Source organism: Mauremys reevesii, linkage group 7 (genome assembly GCF_016161935.1).
Source record: "Mauremys reevesii isolate NIE-2019 linkage group 7, ASM1616193v1, whole genome shotgun sequence".
Classification (NCBI taxonomy): Eukaryota; Metazoa; Chordata; order Testudines; family Geoemydidae; genus Mauremys; species Mauremys reevesii.
Window position 1 is genome coordinate 75,051,897 of NC_052629.1, and position 26,288 is coordinate 75,078,184.

Consider the following 26,288-nt stretch of genomic DNA (forward strand, 5'->3'; position numbering starts at 1 on the left):
CTGCTCCCTGCTGCCCTACAGCCCCCAACTAATTCCCACAGCTCTGCCTGCGCCCCCCGATGCCCCACAGCTCTGTCTGCTCCCCCTGCTGCCCTACAGTGATCTCGTGCAACAAGGCCTGGCCAGGGGCAGGACGGGGTAGCTCCATGTGGTAGAGAGAAGGGCAGCTACCCAGCATGGTCCAGGCGTCAGGGGCTGGACAGCTCCCCACTGTGCACACAGGATCTCGGCCCCCCACACATGCTGTGCCCTGTGCCCAAGCAGAGGGCACAGCATAGGCCAGGCTCACTCACGTGCACGGCGCCCCTGCAATGCCCCGGCTGTGGCTCCCCTTGCTCCAGCACCACCCAGAGTGGGGGATCCCTAGCTACAGCTGCAGCCCCTTGCCCAGAGCCATGCTTCCCTCCACCACCACTGAGATGCAGCCTGTGCTGGTGAGGAACGCGGAGCAGCCAGGCAGCCACCCCAGACCCGATAGCATACAGGAGATGTGAGTGTAACAGTGAGCCAGGACCCTGGGCGCACCTTCCCTGTGCCAACCTCCCCACGGCCACAGGCTGGGACCATTCCCACACTGTACTTCCAGGGCACAGTCAGGGTGGGTGCAAGGATGTTTCGCGCCCTAGGCGAAACTTCCACCTTGCGCCCACCCCCCCGAGACTTGTGGCAGCTCTCCACCCCCCCTCCACCCTAAGGCGCCCCACAGAAGCTCCCCACCCCACCCCGTCCTGAGGCACCCCCTCCCCCGCAGCAGCTCCCCACCTCCGCCCTGTGGCGCCCACCTTCCCCCTGCGGCAGCTCCCCCCAGCCCGGGAGCCGTGCGACAGCTCCCCTCCCCAGCTCACCTCTGCTCCGCCTCCTTCCCGAGCATGGCGTCGCCGCTCCACTTCTCCCACCTCCCAAGCTTGCGGCGCCAATCAGCTGTTTGGCGCCGCAAGCCTGGGAGGGAGAGAAGCAGAGCGGGGCGGCGTGCTCAGGGATGGAGGCGGAGCAGAGGTGAGCTGGGGCGGGGAGCAATTCCCCTGTGTGCCGGCTCCCCCCCTTTACTAGCTGCAGGTGGCCCTCCCCACGCCCCATTGCCCCAGCTCCGTCCGTTTAAATGCCGACAACGACCGGGGCGGCCGAAGATCCAGCCGCCACAGTCACCAACGATCTTCGGCCGCCACAGTCACCAACGAAGAACCCAAAATGCCGCCCCCCAAATGCTAGTGCCGTAGGCGACCGCCTAGGCCTAGGTCGCCTAATGGGTTGCACCAGCCCTGGGCACAGTCCCCATAGGGCCACGCTGGGGCATCGGGCCAGCCGCAACTGCCAGGGGAGACTGTATGAGTCTCTGCAGCACAGTGCCCCTTGTGCTGTACTGGGGCATAGGTGCCAGTCCGGACTGCCAGGGAGACTCCCACCCTGCTCCCTGCAGCACAGCGGCCCCTAGTGCTGCACTGGGGCATTGGGCCAGCCCTCACTGCCAGGATGCGGGCACCAGGGTCCAGCATCCCCCCAGCCACTGAGTTTGCTGCCCTTGAGGAGGGTCTATCCCCCCCCTCCCTGCCACTCAGCCCCTGCCCAGGTGTGGGGGAGGTCATTGGCAAGGCCGGGCATGGGGTCTCACCTTGTAAGTGGCTAGGGGCGACAGGGGATGGAAGCGGGTGAGCAGCGGCTCCGCAAGCTGCAGGAAACTGTTGCAGTAGGAGCCGAGGTCCTGGTGACCCCACACCAGCTTGTAGAGCTCTAGGCATGCCAATCCGGCCACTGCTGCCGTCGTGGTGGCAATGGCGGGCACGATCCTGCCCGCCACCCGCTTGCTCTGCCAGGCAACAGGAAACTATGTCAGCAGTGGCTGTCAGGGGAGGGCGCAGGGCCCCAAACCTCGCAGCTATCCTGGGGAGGCCTTCACCCCACCTCCACCCCCGCCCCCACACTATGTCTGTCCCCGGGGGGCCCATAGTCCCACCCCCATCCCACATCTGTGTGCAGGGGGGCTGTCATCCCACCCCCATCCCACATCTGTGCCCAGGGGGGCTGTCGTCCCACTCCTGCCACACATCTGTGTCCAGGGGGGCCCATTGCCCTGCGTCTGTCCCTGGGAGGCGCATGGCCCCAGCCCCACCCTTCATCTGTCCCCAGGGAGGCCATCGCCCCACCCCCGCCCCATGTCTGTCCCTGGGAGGCGCATGGCCCTGCCCCCACCCCACCTCTCTCCCTGGGGGGACTGTCCCCCCGCACCTTGTGCCAGTCAGCAGGGGCGATGCCGTAGTTCGCAGCCCGCAGGTTCGACGCAGCCATGATGAAATCCACGTGGCCATTGCTGTCGTCGTCCTGCAAGGCCAGTGCGAGAGAAGCGTGATGAGAACTGGGGGAGATGGGAGGGCACGTGGGTGCCCAGCACGTCTCTGACACGAACCCCTGTTCTGAGTGACTCGGACAGCCAGCTGCCTGGCAACTCTGGCCACTTCCTGACCTGTGGCCCCTGCCTGACCCCATGTGGCCATGCCAGCCCCTGTTTGACCCACGTGGCTTCAATAGCCCCTGCCCAACTGCTGCCTGACCCCACGTGGCCATGCCAGCCTCTGCCTGACCCTGCATGGCTTCACTGGCTCCTGCCCGACCTCATGTGGCAGTAATAGACAGTCCCTGCCCAGACAGCACCCACAGGGCAAAGGCCAGCCAGCTGGTGGGGCCGTGTGCTCCACCCTAGCCCCTCATGCTGCCCCCGGGCACGTTGGAATCTCCTGCAGCCCCAGCCCCTGGGCGATGCCAATCAGGCCAGCCACCCACCCCAGCCACAATGGTGGCTCACAATGCCACCACCTGCCCACCAGCACCTGGGGGAGAGTGACCCCGGCCGGCAGAGCCCCCACTACCTTCTCAAAATGAATAGGCTCCATGAGGTGGGTGCTGCCACACCCCACCTCCAGCAGCGCCTGTCTGCGCTCTGCCAGCTCCTGCCTCAGCGCTGCCAGCTGCTCCTCGTCTGCAGAGGACACAGAGAACAGTGGGGCTGCAGCAGGGGGCGGGTTCCTTGGGCCCATCTGTGGTACTCAGGAAACCCCCGAGCCAGCAGCAGGGCGGGGCAGCTCTGGCAGAGAGACTGGTGCTGAGCACTGTCCCAGGGTGAAGCCACAGACAGCAATGTCCCCAGCAGGCACTGGCCCGAGCTGTTCTGGGATGGTGCCAGGAGCACTGCCAGGCCAGCAGAGCAGGAGCAGGGCCTGTGAGGTGCCCATTGGGGAGTGGAGCCAGTACACACCTCAGAGGGGCCCAGGGGCAGCATGGGACCTGCAGCCGAGCCTCAGGCAAGGAATGGGCCAGGCTCAAGTCCTGCCTGTGCCAAGGCCCTCTGAGCCCCAGCGAGGGCGGTGGTGAAGTCAGGGCACCCCTTTCCCCGGGGAGCCAGGCTAGGACAGGATTCCTCTGGCCCAGGTGGGGGGCACCCATCCGCCCTGGGCAGCAGGTACAAATGGAGATGCAGGCTGATGGGCGCCTGCGAGGGAAATGTCAACTCCAGAAGGGCCCAAGCCAGGCCAGTGAGCCTGCAGGTGTCTGCAGAGGGCGATGGGCTGCTCTGCGCTGGGCCCTGGGGTGCCTGGCCACCAACTCCCACAGGACAGAGCAGAGCCCCTCCCCCCCGGCGTCAAGCAGAGCTCCCTGCTCGCCGGCACCAGGCAGAGCCCCTCCCACCCGACTGGCACCAGGCTGAGCTCCCTGCCCCGGCCGGCGCCTACTTCCCTCCCCCACTGCACAGCCCCTGGCACTGCGGCCCAACCATGGCCCTTACCGACCCCGGCAGGCACCTCCTCCATTTCCTCCTCCGTGACAGGGATCCGCACCGCCACCTCCAGCTGGAAGGGAGGCATGGCCATGGCCCGTAGTGTCTCCCTGGCAGCTGCCCGGTCCCGGGGCACCTGCAGCCTGTGCGTCTGGGCAAAGAGGCTGGCAGCTGCCATGATATACTCCATGTGGGTGCTCTGTGAATACAGTCTGGCTCAGCAGGGGGGAGGGGCAGTCCCTGCTCCCCCTGTCCCACCCCTCCCTGTCCGACCCCTCCCCCTACTCTCCCTGCTCCACCCCTCCATCTCCCACCTCTCCCGCCCACCTATACCTTGCACCGTCAACCGCCCACGCCCAAAATAATTGCCCAGTGCCCTTGCCCATCCATACCATGAACCATCACCCACCCATGTCCAGTGCCCTTGCCCACCTGCTGACCTGTGCTCTGTACCGTCACCCACCCCACCCACCATTGCCCTGCACCATCATTCACCCACCAACCTGTACCCTGCACCGTCACCCGCCCATACCTGGCGCCATTGCCCTGTGACATCATCCACACACCCGTCTGTCCCTGCACCCACCCGCTTCTACCCTGCACTGTAACCTGCCACACCCGGAATCCTCACCCATGCACCCACCCATACCCTGCACCATCACCAGACCATGCCCAGCACCCTTGCCCACCTGCCTGTGTGTACTCTGCACCCAGGTCCAGCACCATCATACGGTCGCCCATCTGTACCCTGCCCCACCCACCATTGCCCTGTTCCATCATCCACACACCTACTTTTACCCTGCACCATCCCACGCCCGGTGCTCTTGCTCATCATTGCCCTGTGCCGTCATCCACACATCTGTCTGTACTGTGTACGCGCCTGCCTGTACCCTGCACCATTACCCATGCCCAGCACCATCATGAACCCGCCTGCCTGTACCTTGCTCCATCACCTGCCCCACCCACCATCACCCTGTGCCATCATCCACCCGCCCTCCTGTACCCTGCACAGTCACTCGCCCACACCCAGCGCCCTTGCCCACCCGACTGCCGGTACCTTGCACCATCACCCACACACACCCGGCACACTCGCCCACCTACCGCCTGTACCCTTTACTGTCACCTGTGCCCACCCACCCTTACCATCACCTGTGCCCACCTGCCCATCACCCACCCGCCCGTACCCTGCACTGTCACGCACCCATGCCCAATGCCCTCACCCCCCACCATCACCTGTCGCTTTTGTCTGCCCACCCGCCTTTACTCTGCACTGTCATGCATGCCCACCTGCCCACACCCGGCACCATCACCCACTCACCCCTACCCTGCACCATCACCTGCCTGGTGCCCGTGCCCACCCACCTGCCTGTGCCCTGCACTGTCACCCACGCCCAGCATCATCACCCTGTGCCATCATCCACCCTCCTGTCTGTACCCTGCACCGTTACCCACCTATACCCAGCACCATTGCCCTGGCCATCATCCAGCCGCCCGTACCCTGCATCATCTGGGATAGAGTACGGAGTATTAACCTGGTAATGTTGCATGGGGGTTTTACTAGTTTACTGTCTTCTGCTAACATGGGGCATGCCTCCGTTTCCCTGAGGTACTGCACCAATACTAGATGGTGATGGGAAATAAGGGTCTGACTTCGCTGAGGGATGATACTTCAGGGTCAGCGGCTGCCCTTCGTAACCTGAGCCCAGGATGGGGTTGGGGCCAGGTGACACCTTCTGCCAGGGAAACTGGACAGAGGCTAGAGGAGGAGCTGAGGGTGTGGCTGGGTGAGACTGCTGGAGGGAGGTTCAGTTTGGAGCTGGCTGGGGAGATGGGGGAAGCCCAGAACCTGGATCTGGGCTCCCCACCTCCCAGGATGGACCTGACTGAGGGGTCCTGTTTTCTGTACCTACAAGCTCTGTTTTAGACTGTGTTCCTGTCCTCTAATAAACCTTCTGTTTTACTGGCTGGCTGAGTCACAGTGAATTGCAGGAAGTGGGAGGTGCAGGGCCCTTACTCCACTACACTTCATGACACCATCACACGCCCACGCCTGGTGCCCTTGTCCACCCACCCGCACTCTGCACTGTCACATGTGCCCAGCACCATCGCCCTGCGTCATCATACACCCACCCGCCTGTACCCTGCACCATCACCCACCCCACCCACCATCACCCTGCGCCATCATCCACCTACCTGCCTGTACCCTGCACCGTCACCCACACACACACTGCACCCATCGCCCACCCACGGCCTGTACCCTGTACTGTCCCATGCCCAGCGCCCTCACCCACCCCCATTCCCTTTACCATCATCCGTGCCCACCCACCTACCAATGCCCAGTGCCCTCGCCCACCCACCCATACCCTGAACTGTCACCCGCCCATGCCCAGCACCATCGCCCACCCACCATCGCCCTGCGCCATCATCCACCCACCCACCTATATCCTGCACCATCACTCACATCCAACCGCCCATGCCTGGTGCCCTTGCCCACTCCTGGTGCCATCACCCGATCACATGCACTCACCTGCTCCCAGGCTCCCCAGCCTCTGCCCCAAGCACAGATCCTGCCCCTCACAGTCTCACCCCCAACATGAGCCCTGCCCCTAGCATGGGTCCCACCCCATGGGCCTTGGTCACCATAACCCGAATTCTAACACAGGCACCACCCCAACAGGGGCCACGCCTCATCCACTAGCCCCAGCACAGTGCTCCCCGCAGCATGGATCCTGGCTCCACTACTGGCCCCGCCCCCATAGCCACACCCCCGACCCACAGGCACCCTCACCGGCTCCCCACTTACATTGTCGCAGTCAAACTCCAGGGGCCGGGGGCATCTCTTGGGTCCTGCCCAGAAGGGGACCCCGGGACTGGTCTCCTGGGGACAGGGGAAGCCAGGAGTCAGGCCAAGGCAGGGAGGGGCCCAGCCAATGGAGGTTCCCCTCCCTATATGCAGCTCCAGGGCAGGTCACACGAACCAGGGGGCCGAAGCTCCATTGTGGGAAATGCAGCAGGGACTTGTGGGCTCAGGGGGCCCCGCTGGAGGGTTCACTGGGAGTTTGGGGGGGCCAGGAGGCAAGGGCCAAAGGGTTAGGAGGGCGTCAAGAGGTGGATTGATAGAGGTCTGGGGGGAATGAGAGCCCAGGAGTTCAGGTGGGGACCAGATCCATGTGAAGTACAGGGGGCAGAGCCCGGTGTACTGAGCCTGGAGGCCCTTGGAGTGATTGGAGCCCAGAGGGATTGGAGCCTGGGATACCAAGCCGAGGGCTACTGGGGGGTGGGGATTGGTGCCTGGGGTACACAACAAGAGGGATCGGAGACCCAGGGCACTGAGCCGGGGGGATCGGAGCCAGGGGCATTGATCTGAGGGGATGGGAGCCCAGGGCACAGAGCCATGGGGATGGGATCCGGGGGCACTGAACCGGGGGGATGGGAGCCTGGGACACTTTAGCCGGGGGGATGGGAGCCCGGGACACTGAGCCGGGGGGGTGGGAGCCCGGAGTACTGAGCTGGGGGGATCGGAGTCCGAGGTACAGAGCCAGGGGGGATCGGAGCCAGGGGCATTGTGCCGGGGGATGGGAGCCCGAGGCACTAAGCTGGGGGGATGGGACCCCAGAGTACTGAGCTGGGATGGGACCCTGAGGCAATGAGCCGTGGGTATCAGAGCCTGAGGGATCGGGGCCTGGGGCACTGAGCAGGGAGGATCGAAGCCCAAGGTACTGAGCCAGGGGAGATGGGAGCCTGTGGCACTGAGCCAGGGGGTGTGACATTATTGACATGAACTGTGACCGTATAGATCATTGCTGCAACAAGGTCCTATGGTTGCACCAAAACTTGTACAAAGGAGGTTCAGTAAGGTGTCTATGGAAAGGTTATGATTTGCTGGTTATGATTATGCTGTCTGTATGTGTGTATCATTTTTGTAGTTGAAGTTATGAATATTGGTTATGTACTTGTATATCAATGTGTTTTGATCCTAAGTAGCCTCAGTGAATCATGTGGTCAGCTTCTTGAGAAAGGACTAGTCTCAGGCCTGGTCTACACTGGGGGGGGGGGGGGGGTTTCGAACTAAGGTACGCAAGTTCAGCTACGCAAACAGCGTAGCTGAACTCGAACTACCTTAGTTAGAACTACTTACCCGTCCTGACGGCGCGGGATCGAAGTCTGCGGCTCCCCCGTCAACTCCGCCACCGCCGTTCGCGGTGGTGGAGTTCCGGAGTTGATGGGAGCGCGTTCGGAGTTCGATATATCGCGTCTAGATGAGATGCGATATATCGAACTCCGAGAAGTCGGTCGCTACCCGCCGACCCGGGTGGGTAGTATGGACGTACCCTCAGTAAGTGCCCAATCAAGAAACACTTAAGTGACCATGGACTTTCGGAGATGCTAATCCACATCTGAGCTTTCCTGGGAACGTTCAAACTAACATGTGAACAATGGCATGGGCCTGTAAAGAACTGAGTCATGCCTGGACATATGACTTGCCCATGTGGCTCCAAATTCCATCTTGCTACTGTGATTTTCCAGTCAGAACAAGGTGTGACGAAGTGGGAATGGTCTTGCTGTGTTATGTGAATGGTGAGTGGGGAGTATTGACCTGGGAAGGTTGCAGGGAAGTTGTGCTGGGACGGCCTGCCTTGGGGAAGGGAGCATACCTGAGCATGTAACCTGAGAACCCGGAGGGGGTTGGAGGCCAGGTGACACCTCTGTCAGGGGAAACTGGACAAAGGCTGGAGGAGGAGCTGGGGGGAGGCTGAGTGAGAGGCTGGAGGGTTTTTTCGTTTTGGAGCTGGCTGGGAAATTGAGAGGGGTGCCCCGACGGGGCTTGGGCTTCCCAATGGGGCTGTGGCCTCCCTGGGAGCCCCAGATGGACCTAACTAAAGGGGGTCCTGTTGTATGTACCAGCAAGACCTGTTTTGGACCGTGTTCCTGTCATCTAAATAAACCTCTGTTTTACTGGCTGGCTAAGAGTCACGTCTGACTGCGAAGTGGGGGTGCAGGACCCTCTGGCTTCCCCAGGACCCCGCTTGGGCAGACTCACCATGGGAAGCACATGGAGGGGCAGATGCTGAATGCTCCAAGGAGAGACCCAGGAGGTGAAGACGTGTGAGCTTCTTGCCCTGAAGACAGTCTGCTCCAAGGGAGAGGAGGCTCCCCAAAGTCCTGGCTGACTTTGTGGGGAGCAGTTCCAGAGCATCGCCCAGGGACTCCGTGACAACTTGTGGTAGTGGTGGGATCTACTGCACCCTGTAAATGGCACTTCTTGCAGTAAGTGACAGGGGAGCAGTAAAACAAAGGAGGGATAATGAGGACCAGGCGTGCTGAAGACTCAGAGAGGGATGGTTTCAGGGGGCAATTAACCTCTGGGAGTGGGTGACCAGTGAGAAGGACTGTTGGAGTAATGGGGTCCCCCTGAGGACTGCAGCGAGCAGTCTCAGGGGCGGAGGAGCTTGCCGCTTGACCCTGGGAGAGAGAAGGACTTTTGCCGTAGCAGGGTTCCCCGGGGATTGCAGCGAGCAGTCTCAGGGGCAGAGGAGTCTGCCGCTTGACCCTGGCAGAGAGGTGGTGACCTCGAGAAGGGCTGGCACACTAGGGGTTCTTCCTGGAAACTGTGGGGAGCAGTGAGCATAAGAACATAAGAAAGGCTGTACCGGGTCAGACCAAAGGTCCATCTAGCCCAGTATCTGTCTACCGACAGTGGCCAATGCCAGGTGCCCCTGAGGGAGTGAACCTAACAGGCAATGATCAAGTGATCTCTCTCCTGCCATCCATCTCCATCCTCTGACGAACAGAGGCTAGGGACACCATTCTTACCCATCCTGGCTAATAGCCATTTATGGACTTAGCCACCATGAATTTATCCAGTCCCCTTTTAAACATTGTTATAGTCCTACCCTTCACAACCTCCTCAGGTAAGGAGTTCCACAAGTTGACTGTGCGCTGCATGAAGAAGAACTTCCTTTTATTTGTTTTAAACCTGCTGCCTATTAATTTCATTTGGTGACCCCTAGTTCTTGTATTATGGGAATAAGTAAATAACTTTTCCTTATCCACCTTCTCAACATCACTCATGATTTTATATACCTCTATCATGTCCCCCCTTAGTCTCCTCTTTTCCAAACTGAAGAGTCCTAGCCTCTTTAATCTTTCCTCATATGGGACCCTCTCTAAACCCCTAATCATTTTAGTTGCTCTTTTCTGAACCTTTTCTAGTGCTAGAATATCTTTTTGAGGTGAGGAGACCACATCTGTACACAGTATTCGAGATGTGGGCGTACCATGGATTTATATAAGGGCAATAATATATTCTCAGTCTTATTCTCTATCCCCTTTTAATGATTCCTAACATCCTGTTTGCTTTTTGACCGCCTCTGCACACTGCGTGACATCTTCAGAGAACTATCCATGATAACTCCAAGATCTTTTTCCTGACTCGTTGTAGCTAAATTAGCCCCCATCATGTTGTATGTATAGTTGGGGTTATTTTTTCCAATGTGCATTACTTTACATTTATCCACATTAAATTTCATTTGCCATTTTGTTGCCCAATCACTTAGTTTTGTGAGATCTTTTGAAGTTCTTCACAATCTGCTTTGGTCTTAACTATCTTGAGTAGTTTAGTGTCATCTGCAAACTTTGCCACCTCACTGTTTACCCCTTTCTCCAGATCATTTATGAATAAATTGAATAGGATTGGTCCTAGGACTGACCCTTGGGGAACACCACTAGTTACCCCTCTCCATTCTGAGAATTTACCATTAATTCCTACCCTTTGTTCCCTGTCCTTTAACCAGTTCTCAATCCATGAAAGGACCTTTCCTTTTATCCCATGACAGCTTAATTTACGTAAGAGCCTTTGGTGAGGACCTTGTCAAAGGCTTTCTGGAAATCTAAGTACACTATGTCCACGGATCCCCTTGTCCACATGTTTGTTGACCCCTTCAAAGAACTCTAATAGATTAGTAAGACACGATTTCCCTTTACAGAAACCATGTTGACTATTGCTCAAGAGTTTATGTTTTTCTATGTGTCTGACAATTTTATTCTTTACTATTGTTTCAACTAATTTGCCCGGTACCGACGTTAGACTTACCGGTCTGTAATTGCCAGGATCACCCCTAGAGCCCTTTTTAAATATTGGCGTTACATTAGCTAACTTCCAGTCATTGGGTACCGAAGCCGATTTAAAGGACAGGTTACAAACCTTGGTTAATAGTTCATAACTTCATATTTGAGTTCTTTCAGAACTCTTGGGTGAATGCCATCTGGTCCCGGTGACTTGTTAATGTTGAGTTTATCAATTAATTCCAAAACCTCCTCTAGTGACACTTCAATCTGTGACAGTTCCTCAGATTTGTCACCTACAAAAGCCAGCTCAGGTTTGGGAATCTCCCTAACATCCTCAGCCGTGAAGACTGAAGCAAAGAATCCATTTAGTTTCTCCGCAATGACTTTATCATCTTTAAGCGCTCCTTTTGTATTTCAATCGTCAAGGGGCCCCACTGGTTGTTTAGCAGGCTTCCTGCTTCTGATGTACTTAAAAAACATTTTGTTATTACCTTTGGAGTTTTTGGCTAGCCGTTCTTCAAACTCCTCTTTGGCTTTTCTTATTACACTCTTGCACTTAAGTTGGCAGTGTTTGTGCTCCTTTCTATTTGCCTCACTGGGATTTGACTTCCACTTTTTAAAGGAAGTCTTTTTATCTCTCACTGCTTCTTTTACATGGTTGTTAAGCCATGGTGGCTCTTTTTTAGTTCTTTTACTGTTTTTCTTAATTTGGGGTATACATTGAAGTTGGGCCTCTATTATGCACCCAGGCCTGTGAGTGGCCATCAGGAAGATGTATACCAAGCGCCTTAAGAGCGATCTGGTGGTGCTGTGCAAGCAGAGGGGGCTGTGCACTGGGAGGCTCACCAAAGACCAGCTCATTGCCCAGCTGGAGGAGGGAGATTGCTCGAATGAACTGATTCCTGTCTCTGAGGGAAGCAGCCTGGCAGATGCAGCGCAGGCACCAGTGTCTGTCCCAGCTGGGAGTGGTCAGCCAGCTGCTGAGGGCTTCCTGAGACCCCTCCTGCCTATGCCTAGGGGAAGGGTGGGGAGGAGCGCAGCGAATACCGAGGGCACCATGACTCCCCAGCCCAGCAGGGGATCCTCCTGGTGAAGCTCACCAGCCAGCAGGGGATCCTCCCGGCGATGCTCAGCATCTGTGGAGCGGAAGTGGCTGGAATGGGAGAAAGAGCTAAAACTGAGAGAGCTGGAGGATCGTGAAAACAGAGGCAGCATGAAGAGAGACAAAGGCAGCGTGAACTGGAGCAGAAAGAGAGACAGAGGCAGCATGAACTGGAGCTGGCCAGGCTGAGGAGCAGCGAGACCCCAGCTGCGGTGAGTGAGAGGGGACTCAGGACTGCATGGAGCTTTGATAAATGCATCCTGGCCCAGCGTAAGGAGTGGGAGGACATGGATGACTTCCTGGATGCCTTTGAGACGGCCTGCAAGCTGCACCAGGTTGATGCTGCGGACAGGCTCTGGGTTCTCACCCCCTTACTGGACCCCAAAGCCGTGGCATTGTACCGCCAACTGGAAAGGGCAGAGAAAGGGGACTATGAACTATTCAAAAAGGCCTTGCTACATGAGTTTGGGCTGACTCCTGAGCTGTACCGGGGTCAGGATAAAACCCCTGAGGTCTCATATCTGCAACTAGCCGCCCGCATGGAGGGATACGCCAGTAAGTGGGCAGATGGGGCCCAGACGAAGAGGGACCTGGTTAAACTGCTGGTACTGGAGCAACCGTATGAGCCGTGCCCGTCCGACCTGAGGCTGTGGTTGAGGGACCAAAAGCCAGAGAACCCGCAACGTGCAGGGCAGCTGGCCGATGAGTTTGTGAAGAGTCGGTCAGGGGGTGGCAGGGAGGAGTCCCAAAAGAACAGGCCCTCCATGATGCAGAAAGAGAGTGATCCTGGGACCTCCCTTAAGGAAAACGTGGAGAACCCCTTCCCAAGGGGAATATCCGGCATCAGGGCCAACCGACCAGCTCGAGGGGACCAATGGAACATGAAGTGCTATTACTGTGGCCAAAGAGGCCACATACGGACCCAGTGCCCCAGTCTCAGGTACAGACCGAGCAGACCGGACCCACAGAGGGTTAACTGGGTAGCGGCCCAGCTTGATGAGGGGCAGGCTTCCCAGGCAAGGGGGGCTGGCAGCTTATCAACTGTTCAGGAGGGAGGAGGGCCCCAAGCCAACTCCTCCACAGAGCTGGATGCTCCGGACACCAGGTTCTCCGTTTACAGGGTGAGCGCAGGGCTGTCCCTGCGGAGCGAGTGCCTTGTTCCCCTGGAGGTGGATGGGAGGAAAGTCTATGGTACTGCCGATCCTGTGACCCCTGCCAGAGGGTAAGGAAGGCCCGGGACAAGGGGAAAATAGCTTTAGGACCATTGCCCAACATAGAGGAGCCTTTCCAGAGGGTGGCCAAGGTCAAAAGGGGGGCTCTTAACCAAGAGAGCCCGAATCACAGCCCTCCAGACTGGACCGCAGGGAAAAGACCCCATCCCAGTTTGAACCCCAGGAGTATTGGGGTGGGAAAAGGGCACGGGCCACATAAGCCTTCCCACCTGCAGACTATGAGTGCCCTCGAGCACACCCAACCTAAAGGGGGGTGTGAAACTGGAAGGGCTTGGTGTAATTCTCCCCCAGGAAGGGGGGGAATGCTGGGGCATCCATGGGAGTGTAGGTTCAAACTTCCCCAGGTCACTGGCTGAAGTGACCCTGCTCAGTTCGGTCTCGAAGGGGGGAGAGACCAGGTCAATACTCCCCACTCAGCATTCACATAACACAGCAAGACCATTCCCACTTCGTCACACTGGGGTATTGGTTTTCATAACCATTCATCCCCATAATGAGTGGCACTGGTGGCGATACTAGGAAACTGGAGTTTCTAAGGGAATTGCTTGTATGACTTACGGTTAGCCAGCGGGGTAAAACCAAAGCCCTCTCTGTTTGTCTGATTTGGTTTGCCTTAGAAGTGGAGGGACCCCAGCCTTGGGCTGTGACTGCCCTGCTCTAAGCAATTTGTCCTGAATTGATACTCTCAGAAGTGTCCCACCAAAGGCAGCATCGTTACAGTGGACACTTCTGACACTTCTGACACTGAGCTGGGGGCATCGGAGCCCACAGGTACTGAGCTGGGGGCATCGGAGCACAGGGTACTGAGCCGGGGGGAGCCTGGAGCATTGAGCTGAGGGGATTGGAGCCCAAAGTACTGAGTTGGGGGGATGGGAGCTCAAGGTACTGAGCCGGGGGGGATGGGAGCAGTGCCGGGGGGGCACTGAGCCGGGGGCATCGGAGTCCGGGGCACTGAGACGGGGGGATTGAAGCCTGGGGTACTGAGCTGGGGGGATCGGAGCCAGGAATATTTATCCAGGAGGATCGAAGCCTGAAGTACTGAGACGTGGGACCATAGCCAGGGGTACTCAACAAGAGGGACAGGAGATCCAGGGGATGGGAGCCCGGGGCATTTTGTCGCAGGGATGGGAGCCTGGGGCACTGAGCCAGGGGACATGGGAGCCTGGGGCACTGAGCCAGAGGGATGGGAGGCTGGGGCACTGAGCTGGGGGAGGGATCAGAGCCCAGGGCACTGAGCCAGGGGGATGGGAGCCCGGGGTGCCCGCAGTGTTGCTCACGTGGCCGGGCGGGAAAGCATGCAGCAGGTTCAGGATTGTGTGGCGATAGAGGCTCTCCCAGCGCTGCCGGGCCCAGCGCACACAGTCCTGCCAGCTGCACGGCTTCTCCTGCAGGCTGCTTCGCACCCCCTCCAGATCCTGTGTCGTCCGCTGTACCTCCAGGAAGGCCGGGTCCCTGTGGGTACAGGGCAGTGTCAGGCCGAGCCCCAGCCCCACACACACATGGCACAGTACAGTGCCAGAGACAGGGCCCAGCAGGGAAGGGTCACCCACCCAGAGAGAACCCAGGCATCCTGGACCCTTCCAGGCTGGCCCCTGAGCCCTGGTACGTGTGAGCCGCTGGGCCACGGAGACCATGGACAGGCCCCAATGTCAGAGCCCCACTCTGGTCCCCCAAATCCTCAGTGGCCCCCTCAATTGCCCAACCCCTGCCCCCCAGAGTCCCCCTCTAGTCTCCAACCCTCACACCTCCCATCAGCCATCCAACCCCCCAGAACCTCCCTCAGCCCCCCACCCCCCAGAGGCACCTTCAGCTGCCCAATCCCTGCCCCCCAGCACCCTCCTCAGTCCCCCAACCCCCACAGCTCCCTTCAGCCACACAACCCCCGCCCCCCAGAGCCACCCTACAGCCCCCTCCGGCCCACACTCACTCCAGGAATTTGTTGACATTCTCCGCAGGCACCTTGAAGAGCCCGTCAAACTCATCCCGGGCCCACTGTGCGGGAGGGGGTGAGTTACACAGAGGCTGGGGTCGCCCCACTCCCACCCAATCCTATCAGGATGTGACAGGACCCCCATGCTGCCCCCTGGCGTGGCCCATGCTGAGGGCCAAATGCCCCAGCTGTGGGGCAGGAGCAGGGGCAGGCGGCCAGGGCAGGGGGTTTCTAGGAGGGGGCCCGGCGACAGCCCCTGCAGCCCCCAAGGCCTAGTGCTAGGCCCCGAGACAGGGAGACAGGCAGGGCCTGGACCGTGCACACAGTGTGTGCAGGGGCTGCATGTCCAAGGGTCTGTGTCGGTAGGGGGCAGCATTTGGGCAGGAGGGGCAGTGTGTGGGCTGGGAAGCAGGAAGGCCCTGCCAGCAGCCCTGGCAGCCCCTTCCTTTGCCAAATAAGCAGGCCAGAGGCCGGGGACCCAGTGCAGGGCTGGGAATGGCAGTTCCCGGAGAGCCACCTGGCAGGTCAGAGTGCTCCCCTGCCCCCCAGCCCTGCCCCAGGCACAGTCGCCCCTGCCCTCGCTGGGCCCCAGACGACCTGGGCCTGCATCAGACAGTGAGAGAAGGGCTATGGCGCAGCCTGGTCACTGGCTCCAGGACTTCGGCCTGGGGCGGGCAACTGGGGTCGAGGAAGGCACTGGCTGGGGACAGGGCACAGATTGGAGGGGGTTCAGGTCTGGGGCAGGGAGGAAGGGCCGGGCCTAACCTCAGGATGCAGGGAGGGGCCAGGCCCAAGCCAGGGGTGGGGAGGGCCTGATCTCTGGCCAGGAGTGGGCCAGACCAGGGGTGGGGAGGGGCCAGGCACAGGCCCAGGATGGAGAGGGCCCAGGTTCCGGAAGTGAGGAGAGACGGCCACCTGCAGGGTGTGTTCGATGGTGCTGGGAAAGTGGCGCAGGGTGCACAGGGGCACGGCAGACTCTGTGAGGTCCAGGGGGCTTCCAAACGGCTGCGTCAGATGGGGCACGACGACCTGCACGTGGCCCTTGGTGCCCTCGGTGCCTGAGTCCAGCAGGGGCTTGAGGTAGCGGATGCAGAGGCTGTCCACATAGGCCCCTATGGGAAACGAGTGGCCAGGTCATGGGGATGCCACACTTCTGCCCCTCCCCCTGCCCAGGCAGCCTCTGGGGCAGCTAGAGAGCAGGGCCCTGAATGAGATCTCAGGAAGCTCCACCCAGCAGCGACCCCCAGGAAACGCCCCAGCCAAGGGGAGGAAGAGCAGAAACTGAGCCAAGGCCAGGGAAGGAAGCAGCAGCCTCTTCCCAGCGCCTGTCCCAGGTCAGTCCCTGTGCCAGGCGGGGCCTGTGGCATGCTGGCACAAGCTGGTGATGTGGGTGGATGTGGCAGGGGCGTGGGAATGTGGTAGTGGGAGTGGGGGCATAGGAATGTGGCGTGGCGGGCTGTTGGGCATGGGCATGGGCAGTGGCAGTATGTGGCAGGGACGTAGGAACGTGGCAGTTGGCGTGGGGGCACAGGCATGTGGCATGGTGGGGTGTGGGGCGTGGACAGTGACAGTATGCGGCGGGGCGTGGGAATGTGGCAGTGGGTGTGGGGGCACAGGCATGTGGTGTAGCGGGCTGTTGGGCATGGGCAGTGGCAGTATGTGGCAGGGGTGTAGGAATGTGGCAGTTGGCGTGGGGGCACAGGCATGTGGCATGGTGGGGCGTGGACAGTGACAGTATGCGGCAGGGGCGTGGGAATGTGGCAGTGGGCGTGGAGGCAGAGGTTTGTGGCATGGCAGGGTGTGGGCAATGGCAGTATGGGGAGGGACGTGGGAATGTGGCAGTGGGCATTGGAGCACAGGCATGTGGCATGGTGGGGTGTGGAGTGTGAGCAATGGCAGTATGTGGCAGGGACGTGGGAATGTGGAAGTGGGTGTGGGGGCACAGGCATGTGGCGTGGCAGGATGTGGGGTGTGGGCAGTGGCAGTATGTGGCGGGGCCTGGGAATGTGGCAGTGGGCATAGGGGCACAGGCATGTGGCATAGCAGGGTGTGGGGCACGGGCAGCGGCAATATGTGACAGGGGTATGGCCCCAGGTGCTCAGGGCCAGGCTGCCTGTGGCAGTGCCGGGCACTCACGGGCCTGCATGCTGTCCAGTGCGTTGGTCACACCGTCCAGGGCCATGAAGAAGTCGTCTCCGTAGAGCGTCTCCGTGTCGGGCCCCACATGGTGTGGCTGGGCAGTCACCCTGGTCGTGGGGTTCATGCGCCGTACAGCCGCTGCTGCCGTCTCTGACTTCAGCTTCTGCAAGGGCCACGGGAGCCGTGAGCAGAGGCGGGACCAGGGAGACCCACCTCCATTGGTGCTGCACCCCCCAGAGAGACCCCATCTCAGGTACTGGGCCAGGCTGGACTGCTCCCTTGTTCTCTGCCAGCTCCACGGACCCCTTCCGGGCCCAGAGCCAGTGGCAGGGAGGATAACAGTCCAGGCTATGGAAAGTCAGTGCCCCTGGCTGGCGCCCGACCCCTCACCAGGGACCCCTTGAGTTCAGCCAGGGGGCAAAGGGCAAGAGTCAGAGCCAGGCAGGAGGCTGCACTCCCTCTCCCGCTCCCTAAAACGCACCCATCCTCATCCCCCATGCAGAACCGCTCAGGTAGGGGCTGTGGGTCTGGAGTCAGGGGCAATGGCAGAGCTAGGGGACGGCGGAGTCCAGGGCTCAGCAAGCAGGGGGCTGCAGGTCGGGAGTGAGGGACACCAGCAGAGAAGGGGGAGCCCAGGGCTGGGGCAGCAGGGGGCTGCGGTTTGGGAGTGAGGGGCACTGGCAAAGCTGGGGGATGGGAGAGCCCAGGGCTGGGCTAGCAGGAGGCTGCAGGTTGGGGAATGAGGGGCACGGGAGGAGCCCAGGGCTGGGGCAGCAGGGGGCTGCGGGTCAGGAGTGAGGGGTGTCAAGGGCTAGGGCTGCCAATCCTCCCAATTTTGAAGGGAGTCTCCCAGAATCGGGCTCAATCTCCCGGAGGCTACTGAAGCCAAGCCGGGAGATTTTAGGTGCTAAAAATCTGGCACTGCAGCAGGGTGAGGCAGGCTCCCTGCCTGCCCTGGCTCTGCGCTGTTCCCGGAAGTGGACAGCACATCCCTGCAGCCCCTGGAATGGGGGCAGGGGGTCTTCATGTGCTGCCACCGCCCCAAGAGCCAACTCCGCACCTCTTTCTGCACCCCAACCCCCTGCCCCAGGCTCAGAGCCCCCTCCCACACTCCGAACCCCTCGACCCCAGCCCAGAGCCCACACGCCCCCCTGTCCCAGCCTGGTGAAAGTGAGTGCGGGTGGAGGAAAGTGAGTGATAGAGGGGATGGATGGAGTGAGTGGGGAGGGGCCTTGGAGAAGGGACGGGGCAGGGGTGGGGCCTCAGGGAAAGGGGCGGGGTGGGGCAGGGCTTTTGGATTTGTGTGATTAGACAGTTGGAAACCATAGTCAAGGCCTTGCCTGGCCCTCACCCCACTCACACCCACATCCCGAAGGCGGAAGAGCAGCTGCCGGCTGAGGTTGGAGCGCTCGATGGTGTCCATGTCCGTCACGGTGACGCTCCCGCCCTCGCCAGCCGCCAGCCCAATCATTGCAAAGTTCTTCAGCAGCTCACAGCCAATAGCTCCGGCTCCCACCTAGCGAGAGGAGGTGGGGTCAGCATGGTCTCGCCCTGAGCACCCTGCCTCACCCACTCCACCCCCTAGCCCTCCACCCCACCTCCTGGCCCCTCTCCTGGCCTGCTCACCACGAAGTACTTCTGCCGGCCCAGCCTCTCCTGGAAGTCAGCCCCGAACACAGCGATCTGCCCATCGTAGCGGCTGCCACGCTGTTGGAGCAGAGGGACAGACTGACATCAGCTCCCTCACAGCACCCCTTCCCCAACTAACTTCCCTCACAGCGCCCCTCCCCCAGCTGGCTCCCCACACTGACCCCCTTCAGCAGGGCCCACCCTGCTCCTCCCCCAGCTGGCTCCCCACATAGGGTTGCCAACTTTCTGATTGCAGAAAACCGAACACCCTTGCCATGCCCTGAGGCCCCACCTCTGCCCTACTCCTTCTCCGAGGCCTCGCCCCCGCTCACTCTATCCCCCCTCCCTCTGTCACTCGCTCTCCCCCACCCTCACTCACTTGCTCATTTTCCCCAGGCTGGAGAAGGGAGTTGGGGTGTGGAGCGGGTGAGGGCTCCAGCTGGGGGTGTGGGCTCTGGGGTGGGGCCAAGAATGAGGGGTTTGGGGTGCAGGAGGGGGCTCCAGGCCGTGGCCGAGGGGTTTGGAGTGTGGGAAGAGGCTGAGGGCTGGGGCAGAGGGTTGGGGTGCGGGAGGGGGGTGCCAACTGGACTTTTAGCGGCCCGGTCAGCTGTGCTGACCAGAACCCCCAGGGTCCCTTTTCGACTGTGCGTCCCAGTCAAAAACCGGACACCTAGCAACCCTATCCCTGCACAGGGCTGGGTAGGGGCCCAGCCCCAGAGCCAGTGGCTCCCAGGCTGTGTCCATCAGCAGGCGGCAGTGGGCACAGCACTCACCGGGGCACAGGACTCCTCCGTCAGCAGCGTGGTGCCCTGCTCGGGCAGGCACTCCAGCGCGTCAAAGTAAAGCCATTGCGCCAGCGGCAGGAACTTCCCCGAGGCAGCCTGGGCACAGCGAGACGGGCAACGTCAGTTCTCCTGGGGCCCTGAGTGCCTGGCCAGTGCCTGCCTGTAGAGCAGGGCTAGCTGCGCTGGGTAGCAGAGACTGGCAGCACCATGGGCTGGCTGCCACAGGAGGACACAGCACACTGTGCCAGGCCCAGCAGTATCACTAGGTACCCAGCAGAGCAGAGCTGCCTGGCACAGGAACAGGCACCTGAGAACCCCCAGACCTTCCCATCCCATCCCGCTGCGAGGTGCTGCACCCCCAGACCCCTAACCCCGCTGCAATGGCACTGCAGTGGGTAGCGCCACCTGCTGGCCATTTGTACAGATGTCGCTCAGAGACAACAGGATCCTGCCACTGGCTCCCTGTGAGTACACAGGCCTGTCCCCAAGACGAGGGAGTCAGGGATCCTGCCCAGCCCCAGCACTACACACACAACATGTCACATCCCAGCAACCTACTTTGCAGCAACTAGCTCCTCTTCATTAGGGCACCCTGCACTGGGACAGCTGGAGGCTACGGGTCAGGAGTGAGGGGCACCAACAGAGCTGTGTGTGGATCTCAGGGCTGGGCTAGGAGGGGGCTGTGGGGCGGGAGTGAGGGGCACCGGCAGAACTGGGGAGGAGCCCAGGGCTGGGCTAGCAAGGGGCTGCGGGTCAGCAGTGAGGGGCACTAGCAGAGCTGAGGGGAGCCCAGGACTGGGTTAGCAGGGGGCTGTGGGGTGGGAGTGAGGACCACCAGCAGAGCTGGTGAGGAGCCCAGAACTGGGCTAGCAGGGGGCTGTGGGGCGGGAGTGTGACAAAGTGGGGATTTCCCCTTGTTATGTTATGTTATGAGTCTTACTGTTGAGCCTATGTCAGTTTTACTGTTTTGCATGAATACTGTGTGTGCCTCAGTTTCCCTGTGTGCTGCACCAACACATCGGTGGTGGGAATAAGGGTGTGTGACTTTGGCTGAGACCTCTGAGGCAGGTCAAGCTGATCCAGCTGCCTGCACATATGCTATGACAGGTGCCCTTCATAATCTGAGACCCAGGAGGGAGATGCGACCAGGTGATGACCAGGTGACTCTTGGCCCTGAGCGTTAAAGACAAGGAGGAGCAACTGGGGTATCTGAGGTTGTGTCACTGGAAGCTGTCAGTCTGCTTGGGGGGGCTGAAAGAGGGGGTATCCAGGGCTTCTGGCCCAGGACTCCCCAAGATGGACTTGGCTGAAAGTCACTGATTTCTGTGCTAACAAGTTCTGTCCTACGCTGTGTTCCTGTCAACTAATAAACCTGCTGTTTTACTGGCTGGCTGAGAGTCACATCTGACTGCAGAGTTGGGGTGAAGGGCCCTCTGGTTTTCCCAGGAACCCCACCCGGGCGGACTCACTGAGGGAAGCGCACGGTGTGGAAGGGGATGCTGAATGCTCTGAGGTCAGATCCAGGAAGGTGGAAGCTGTGTGAGCTGCTTGCCCTGGAAACAGTATGCTCAGAGAGAGGAGGCTCCCCCAGAGTCCTGACTGGCTTCGTATGGAGTAGTTCCAGAGCATCGCCCGGTGACTCCGTGACAGGGAGTGAGGGGCACCGGCAGATCCTGGAGGAGCCCAGGGCTCGGCTAGCTGAAGGCTGTGGGTCAGGAGTGAGAAGCACCGGCAGAGCTGAGGGGAGCCCAGGACTGGGCTAGCAGGGAGCTATGGGACGGGAGTGAGGAGCCCCGGCAGAGTTGGGGAGAGCCCACAACTGTGCTAGCAGGGGCTGCAGGGCAGTAGTGAGGGGCACCAGCAAAGCTGGGGAGGAGCCCAGGGCTGGGCTAGCCCAGGGCTGTGGGACAAAAGTGAGGGGTACTGGCAGATCTGGGGGGAGCCCAGGGCTGCTCTAGCAGGAGGCTGTGGGGCAGGAGTGAGGGGCATTGCAGATGTAAGAGGACTGTTAGCCCCTTACTAAAACTGAGTGAGGTATTGTGGTTGGCTAGCTCCCAAAACCAAAAGGAAGGGGAAGGGTCGATGGGAAATCAGGACCCTGAGACTGACAGTCCCCAGGGGCAATGGGGAGAAGCCAATGCTCCAGGTCAGCCTGATTGACAGGGCGAGCAGGCTAATGAGGGAGTCATGAGTGCAGAGGGGTCCCATTCTCCAGTGAACTGGGGCTGCCTGGAACAGGGTGGGGCTGAGCTAAGGAGAGAGCCGAGGACCAGGCTGAGCTGGGAGCCAGCCGAAGCCAGAGGGGCCAGAGGAGCAGCCCAGGGGGCTGGAGGTAAAGCAGCAGCAGTGCTGGGGCTGAAGCTGGGGCAGTTCGGAGCCGCGTGCAGAGAGAAGCTGGGGAGAGCGAAGCGGGGATCCTGGGCAGAAGACCCAGTGCAGGGAAGAGTTGGGAGGGGGATCATAACCCTGATGGGAGGCTGACACTGGGAAGGCAACCTAAAGCCTGAGGGCATGTGGCCACTGCCAGAGCAAGTGTCCAACCCGCAGCATCCCTGCAGCACAGCCAGGTCCTGGGCAGGAGGTCTGGGCCATATGAGGAACAGACTGTGAACTTCCCTTACCCTCCGGAGATGGCTGGTTGTGGTGGCCCCATGTCACAAAGTGGGGTGACGGGTTTTCCTTTCATCTTTCCTGTTTTTCCCTTATTTTTAATTGATTGCTGTTTAATAAATTGTATTTGCTTTGAATTTTATGTAATGATCAGTAGGTCAGGGAAGCATCCAGTGCAGAGAGAGCACCCCAGAGTGGGAACACCCTAACCCCTGCCCTAAGTGACCACAACAAGGTTGGGGGTTGAGCCCCCCCCCCCCCAGGAATTCTGAGCCCAGCCTTGTTGGGGTTATGAGGACTCTGCCACACATGAGAGCAGAAGGGGTGTCTCGAGGTTCAGGCAGGCCTCTGGGTAAAGGGAGTGAGAGGGAGGACCCATTCCACTGTGGTGGTGTATAAGCAAGGAAAGTTCCCCACAATAGCAGGGTCAATCCCCCGCTTACACACAGCTGCAGGGAGACCAGGACTGGGGTAGAAGGCAGCTGCCAGGGAGCCAGCTCCTCCCAGACATGAGTCCCAGCCTAACCCAGCTTCCTCCTGCCCCAGCTGCACCCCCCATCCCCTAGGAGACCCACTCTAGGGCACTCCTTGAATTTGCCCACAAAGGTGAGCTGCAGCTGGAGTCTGGCTTGGATGGGGGCACCACCTGGTGGCTGTGTCAGGAACCCAGTGGTTTTGGTCCACGCTGGCATGTGGCAACACCCAAGGGCATCAGGAGCAAGGTCTGGGTGTCTGGAAACCCCCTCCCACCCCTTCCCCACTCCCCAGGCACTTATTGTGGTCCTGCCCCTCCCCAAGCCAGCAGCCAGGCCTCAGGCTCCCCCCACGGGTGCCAAACCTGGTCACGCACCTTCAGCACCTCCTGGGCAGCCAGGCCTCCAAGGAGGGCGGCCATGGGGCTCAGGTCCCCTGCGCTCACATGGGCAAACGTCCGTACCAGCCCCTCATCCAGTAGCTCCTGGTGCGTGGTCAGGCCTTGTGCCAGCTCCAGCAGCCTCTCCGCATCCGCCTGCAGGGACAGGCACAGGTCAGATGGGGGCGAGGCAGGACCCAGGCAGGGGCGGAGCACAGGCAAGGCACAGGTGCAAGTTGGGTCAGGGCTTGGGTGGGATGCAGGTGGGGGTGGGGCACAGGTGCAAGTTGAGTGCAGGCAGGGATGGGGTGCAGGTGGGAGCAGGATGCAGGCGGGGGGCATGAGGCCGGAAGGTGGCTGACTCCCAGGCAAGGACCCTCCTCACCTGGACTCTGGGCCGGGGCAGCCGTCCCATCTCGGCAGTGAAGGTGTGCAGTGCCCGGAAGGCCAGGTGCAAGCTGTGCCCTCGGTCGTCCATGGCTTTGATCTTTGGCTTGGCCAGGGAGGCTCTCAGGGGCTCCTGCAGGCAGAGATCAGAGTCTGGGGTGGTGCTGCCCAGGGAGCTGGGTACAGGCTGGGATGCACCCCCCACAGAGCAAGGCAGCTGGGCACAGGCAGGGCTAGGCTACTCTGCCCCATGACAGGCTCTTGGCATGGTACTGCCAGGCTCTGAGAGCCATGCCAGGGCCTGGACACATGCCCTGCAGTAGGACATGGTGCCAGGCCCACACATCCATGCCCTGAAGAGCTGTTGGGTCAAGACCTGGCACAGAATGGTCCCCCCACCTCCGCCAGGGACCCCGGGTGCAGATAGATGATGGGCCTGGCTGGGGGCTGTGTTACAAATGGCTACCGTTCAAGCTACTGATGGCAGGGGCTCATCTGCTGCCTCTGCCAGGTGTGTGTGTGTGACTGGGCAAGGCCGATATAGAGCACAGGGCAAGCATCTGGCAGAGCTGACAGGTCTCGGTTTGTCTGTGTTTGTCTCTTGCCATCGCAGATTATACCCTGGCCCATATAACCACTGTTCACTGCCCTGGAGTTATGTGAAGCGGCAGGAACAGGTTGGGGAATGCTCAGGCTGGGGAACGCTAGGCAGAAAACTGGCCTTGGTCCTTACACAGCCCCTCCCCCCCGTCACTTCTACACACACTGGTCAAGTTTTCAAATTTGCTCTTCCACCTTTGGGGCCTGTGGGCACCTGCTGGCCGCTGTGTCAGCTTCCCGCTGTGCCCACTCTCCACTGCACCCACTGAGCCTGCTGCCCAATGAACCCTCTGGGCCCGCTCCCCACACACCCTCTGGGCCCGCTCCCCACGCACCCTCGGGGCCCGCTCCCCACGCACCCTCGGGGCCCACTGCCCACTGAGCCTGCTGTGCCCACTACCTGCTGTGCCTGCTTCCCACTGAGCCTGCTGTGCTCACTCACCGCTGCGCCCGCTACCTATGAGTCCACTGCCCTGTGTCTCCTCAGGCCTCATTCTCCCTGGAGTTCTACTGCAGAACAGCCCCCACGGCTCAGTTCCCCATGTTAACACCACAGCAATCCCGGTTTCTAGCCATGGGGAACAGGGCTAATTTCCAGAGGGCCTGGGGCACTGCCCACTCACTGTTTCAGCACCCAGCCTCAGGAACACCCCATGGTGAACACAGCCTGAATGGGGCACCTAGACTCTCTGTGCCAAGAATGGGGGGACTCAGAGTGGGATCCCCAAAAGCCAGTATGCTGGGTGGGGTCTTCCCCCCAGAGAGGGGCATGCTAAGCCCCACCCCTCAGAGTTCAGCACCTAACTCCCCAGGGCAGGGAGACATTAGGTTCGGCCTGGTGATCCATGAACAGGGGCTCCTCTGGAGTCAGGCAGCTCCATACACAGCAGCGGGTGAGACCCACCTTTTAGCCCTGGGGTTAGTGCCCTGTTCAAACCCTTCTGATGGGGGGGAGGGGGCTGGGATCTCCCCACCCTGGGTCCGTGCTCTAGCCATTGGGCAAGCAGTTGCAAGGTGGATGGTGCCCCATCTCCTCTCCTCCAGCCAGCCTCTGGTGGGGCCCGATCTAGCACACAGCCTCTGAGCACACTGACTGGATCAGGCCCATATGCCCCATGAGCATTGCCCCCATCTGCCTGGTTCGCAAATTGTTCTGGTGCATTGGTGGGATGCTGACACACAGATGCTGGAGCATGGCAGCAGTGCGCTGGTGCTGTGGGGAACCGGGGGCACTGTGGGAGCATTGACCTGACAATGTGGTGGCAACTGAGCTCAGGTGCCTGCAGCGTTTGGTGGGAGTTTGGGGAACTGCAGTGGAGCCTAAAATTGGGATGTCAGCACCGAGCCCTTTGTGAATCAAGCCTTAAGTCTCCATAAAGAGGAACAAAGAGGATGAGAGAATTACAGACCAGTCAGCCTCACTTTGCTCCTTGAGCAAATGAACAAACCAGCCGGTTGTGAGCACCCTCAGGATGATCAGGGCTAAGGCATCACCAGCAGGCATTGGTCAAATCACAGCAAACCAGCCTTCCTGCTTCATCAGGGTTCCTGGCTCGGTGGACAGGAGAGGAGCAGTAGAACTGATGTACAGTAACTCCTCAATTAAAGTTGTCCCGGTTAAAATTGTTACGTTGCTGATCAATTAGGGAACATGCTCGTTTAAAGTTGTGCAATGCTTCCTTCTAACATTGTTTGGCAGCTGCCTGCTTTGTCCACTGCTTGCAGGAAGAGCAGCCTGTTGCAGCTAGCTGGTGGGGGCTTGTAACCAGGGTGGACCGGCAGCCCCTCTATCAGCTCCCCATTCCCCTAAGTTTCCTGTGCTGCAGCCGCCCAGCAGACTATCAATCGGCAGTTCAGCTGTCCCTCCCCCCACTGCCATGTCCTGCTCCTGCCCTCTGCCTTGGAGCTGCTCCCAGAGACTCCTGCTTGCTGTGCAAGGGGGGAAAGGGGGGGGCTAATGTCAGGCTGTCCCCCACTGCTCCTGCACCCCGATTACCCCTTCTCCATATAGAGCAGGGAGGGGACAGAGACAGAGAGAGAGAGAACTTAGGGCAGCAACTGCTGTCTCAGCTTCCTGATCCACTTAAAAAGACAATGCACTTTAAGAGTGGGTCAGCTTACTTAAAGGGGCAGTGAGCATCTCTCTCTCTCACACACAAGGTGTGTGTCTATCTCTGTCTGCTATGC

The 26,288-nt window shown here is 60.1% G+C and overlaps 1 protein-coding gene across 11 annotated transcripts in view; it reads right to left on the reverse strand.

The window, feature by feature from the left end:
• Positions 1-26,288, reverse strand: part of UBA7 (ubiquitin like modifier activating enzyme 7) — a 49,529-nt gene that overhangs the window by 6,641 nt on the left and 16,600 nt on the right. For 7 of the 11 annotated variants that reach the window (XM_039547689.1, XM_039547692.1, XM_039547684.1 and 4 more), the window contains 14 exons: positions 23,500-23,634; positions 23,112-23,270; positions 19,640-19,747; positions 18,864-18,944; positions 18,589-18,753; positions 17,235-17,400; positions 16,014-16,210; positions 15,096-15,160; positions 14,446-14,620; positions 6,570-6,644; positions 3,776-3,965; positions 2,862-2,971; positions 2,224-2,316; positions 1,610-1,804 (listed from right to left, as the gene is read on the reverse strand). In XM_039547689.1, the coding sequence (XP_039403623.1) occupies positions 1,610-1,804; positions 2,224-2,316; positions 2,862-2,971; positions 3,776-3,965; positions 6,570-6,644; positions 14,446-14,620; positions 15,096-15,160; positions 16,014-16,210; positions 17,235-17,400; positions 18,589-18,753; positions 18,864-18,944; positions 19,640-19,747; positions 23,112-23,270; positions 23,500-23,634 (1,914 nt within the window). Of the gene's footprint in view, positions 1-1,609; positions 1,805-2,223; positions 2,317-2,861; positions 2,972-3,775; positions 3,966-6,569; positions 6,645-11,993; positions 14,621-15,095; positions 15,161-16,013; positions 16,211-17,234; positions 17,401-18,588; positions 18,754-18,863; positions 18,945-19,639; positions 19,748-23,111; positions 23,271-23,499; positions 23,635-26,288 lie in introns of those variants that run through there. The other 4 variants (XM_039547688.1, XM_039547687.1, XM_039547690.1 and 1 more) reach the window with 4 other exon arrangements.